At 44.7% G+C, this 3,662-nt stretch overlaps 1 protein-coding gene across 1 annotated transcript in view; it reads left to right on the forward strand.

The window, feature by feature from the left end:
- Nucleotides 1-257: 257 nt before the first annotated feature.
- LOC118804856 (trichohyalin-like) overlaps nucleotides 258-3,662 on the forward strand; it is a 21,872-nt gene continuing 18,467 nt past the window's right edge. The window contains exons 1-2 of the mRNA XM_036565476.1: nucleotides 258-795; nucleotides 1,977-3,629. Coding sequence (XP_036421369.1) covers nucleotides 376-795; nucleotides 1,977-3,629 — 2,073 coding nt within the window. The 5' untranslated portion in view covers nucleotides 258-375. The remainder of the gene's footprint in view (nucleotides 796-1,976; nucleotides 3,630-3,662) is intronic.

The following is a 3,662-nucleotide window of genomic DNA, read 5'->3' on the forward strand; positions in this document are numbered from 1 at the left end:
TCTCTTGTTTCTCTCACTGTCTCTCTCTCTCTCCTTTCCCTTTCTCTCTCTCTCTGTCTCTCACTCTCATTCTCTCTCACTCTCTCTCTCACTGTCTCTCTGTCTAAAACTCCCTCTCTCTTTCTCTCTCTCTTTCTCTGAGTTTCTCTATCTCCCATCCCTCCCTCTCTCTCTCTCTCTCTCTCTCTCTCTCTCTCTCCCTCGCTCTCTCTTTCTCTGTGTCTCTCTAACTCCCTCTCTCTGTCTGTCTGTGAAGTTTCTCCCTCTCTGTGAAGTTTTGGTCGTGTTTTCTCCATCCTAAAGTTTTCTCTCTTTTTTTGGTGCAGGTCCAGCATTACTGGTCCAAGTGAGTCTTCAGGTGAAGAAGCAGAGGAGATGAAGCTCCGCCCCCTGTCCAGTCCCCCAGCCTGTGGGTTCTGGGGCAGCTGCCTCCCCAAAATCCCCTTCTTCTGCTTCGAGACCCGAATCCTGGAGACGCAGAGAGAAAAGGAACATCTCCGCCAGCTTCAGAGAGAGAGCAGAGAGATGGAGAGAGAGCTCGAAGAGATGAAGAGGGAGATGAGGAGGCTGAACAAGGAGAAGTGGAAGCTGGAGGAGAGGAGGAGGAGGCAGCGGGAGACGGAGAGACAGGAAGAGAAAAGAGAAAGAGCTCAGCAGAAGAAGTGGATGGAGCGCGTGAGGGTCAGCCAGGAAGAGAGGCGGGAGCTGGAGACGCTCCGAGAGCTGGAGAAACATCTGCAGCTGAGCGAGCCGAGAGCTCTGGAGAGAGAGAGAGAGAGCAGATATGCTAAAAAGGTGAGACGTCTGATTTTCTTCATCGTTACTGTCAGTGAGAACATTCAGAGAGGCTTCCAGTCCAATCAGACTCTTTAAAGCTGTTCACTCAGATTCATTCAGGCTCAGGATCTGCACAACTTCACTTTGGGCTTCAGTAAAAGTGCTGTAAACCCTCAGGGATGAACGATATATCGATCCATAATTATGACTGCGGTACTAATATTGTAGGTTGTGATATGCTAATGAGCCCAATCTCTGAGTGTTATATTATGCGCTGTGAGCATCCTGATCAATCACAGACGTTCTTGGATGAATAAAGACGTTTAAGTGATCCAAGAAACGTAAATAATTTTGGTAAAAATAATTATGGAATATAAATGGAAAAAATATTTTCATTACTTTTCTTATTGAAAATGAAATTGAAACAAAATTGATAAAATTAGAAAAGAGAGGAATAATTTTGGGCAAAACTCTGAATTTTGTTGCCATATGGCACCACATATAAAAATGCATTTGCATTTTGCACTGTATGAACATTTATGCATTTATCCATCATAAATGCATAAATGTTCATATAGAAAAGCATAAAAATAATTAGACTGATTAAAAAACATGAACTTGGAATGTAGTAATGATGTGGAAATTGCAGCGTTCAGTGTGTATTCATTCACTCCACTGCTTGCATTGCAGACTTAACTGCTGTTGCTATATGGCAATAATTATCAACTATATTTTTATATAAAACTATTTCACATTTGAATTGGTTTCATTTCTGGAAAAGAAATTCCCTTTTTTTCCACTGAAGTTGTAGAAAAAGTGGAAAGTATTAGTTGCCATATGGGGGTACTTTACTTAGCAGTAAAGGCTTAAAATATTGCACAGCAGACTGCAGTCATAACACAGTGGGTGACACAAAGTTTCTGAGGCCTTTAGCATCGTCTGAACATCAGCACAAGTTTAATATCAGATAAACGAATGAAAACTGTATAATTGTCTTATTTGATTTATCTGGTTATCTTTATCTGTTGTTATGACTCAGATGAAGATCTGATCACATTTTAGATCAGATTTCTGTAGAAATTCAGAGAATTTTAAGAGTTCTCAGACTTTCCAGCACCACTGTGTGCAGCTGTATGATCACTGTGTGCTGTGTTGTCTCACGGTGCAGCTCTAAAACTGCTGTTTACTGTGTGCTGTAGATGGACGCTCTGCAGCAGTCCTGGACAGGAGCTGGACAGAAAGGCCTGCTTCCCTTCCATTTCCACACGGAGATGCAGAGCAACGTGCAGAAGAAGGCGATGGAGCTCCGGATTGAGGATGTTCAGGTGATGATGAGAACCGGAGATGTTCAGAAAGAGAGAAAGACCACAAGCTTGGAAGAGATGGTGAGAAGGAACGCCGCTAAGATTCTCCAGTTCAAAGAGCAAGAGGAGGAGCTGGAACGGGAGTTGGAGAACATGAGAAGGAAAGCATTCCGGACAGCTCAGAGAGATGTGGACAGAATGGATGCGGAAAGAGAAAGCTTGCTCCTCCTTCAGAGAATCCAGAAAGAGAGACAGATGGAAGATCTGAGATGGAGAGAGAGAAAGGAGGAACTGGAGAGAGAGCTGGAGGAGCTGGAGCAGAGAATGGCCTCCATGGAGAGCAGCAGCGAGGAGGAGTGGCTTCCAGAGCTTGTAGTGAAGCGAGGGATGGAGAGAAAGACAGAAATGGAGCTTGAGAAGATGGAGAGACTGTCACAGGAAGAACGACAGGGAATGGAGAGAGAGAAACAGAAAGAGCTCGAGAGACAGCAGGAGGAACGACGGAGGCAGGTGGAAGAGCGTCTGAGAGAGATGGAGAGAAGGATGATGGAGGAAAGAGAATCAGCTAAGAGAAGAGAGGAGAAGTGGAGAGAAAAGATGAAGAAGCAGGAGGAAGAATGGGATCGAAGGTGTCTGGAGATGGAGAGAACCAGAGAGGATGAAATGAGAGAATTGAGAGAGGAGGAGAGAAAGACGCAAGGAAAACTGATGGACAAACAGCAGAACATGGAAAGAGAGCTGGAGGAGAAACAAGAAGAGGTGGAGAGAGAGAAAAGGAAGATGGACGAAAGGGAGAGAGAAACAAACAGAAGGCTGGAAGAGGAGAGGGAGGCGTCCATCAAGAGAAAGGAGATGGAACAGAAAGAACTGGAACTGAAGAAGCAGAGGGAGAAACGACAGAAAGAGATGGAGAGAGAGCTGGAGGAAAGAAAGAAAGAGATGGAGAGAGAGCTGCAGAAAAGAAAGAACGAGATGGAGAGGGAGAGAGAGATGATTCAGAAAAAGAGGATGCAGAAGGAAGAACATCAGAGAGATGTGGAGAGAAGGCTGGAGGAAAGAAGGAAGGATAGCACCCTCAGAGAGAAAGTGAAAGCGATGATGAGAAAAATAAAGACAGTAAGAAAGACGGAAGCAAAGAAAGAAAAGCACTCTAATATAGAGATGGTGTTTGAGGTGGAAAAAGAGAGAAAAACGACCGAGGTGGACGAAATGAAGAAGAAGAGATGGAGAGAAGGGAAGGAAAGACGAGAGACAGAAGAGAAGAAGCCAAGAGAGGAACATCTGGACCAGGAACCTGTGCAGCAGAGAGAGGAAGATCTGCTCCAGGAACCTGTGAAGCAGAGATATGAAGATCTGCTCCAGGAACCTGTGCAGCAGAGAGAAGAAGATCTGCTCCAGGAACCTGTGAAGCTGAAATATGAAGATCTGCTCCAGGAACCTCTGAAGAAGATAGAAAAAGATCTGCTCCAGGAACCTGTGCAGCAGAGATATGAAGATCTGCTCCAGGAACCTATGAAGCTGAAATATGAAGATCTGTTCCAGGAACCTGTGAAGCAGAAAGATGAAGATCTGCTCCAGGAA

Source organism: Colossoma macropomum, unplaced genomic scaffold (assembly GCF_904425465.1).
Source record: "Colossoma macropomum unplaced genomic scaffold, Colossoma_macropomum, whole genome shotgun sequence".
Classification (NCBI taxonomy): domain Eukaryota; kingdom Metazoa; phylum Chordata; class Actinopteri; order Characiformes; family Serrasalmidae; genus Colossoma; species Colossoma macropomum.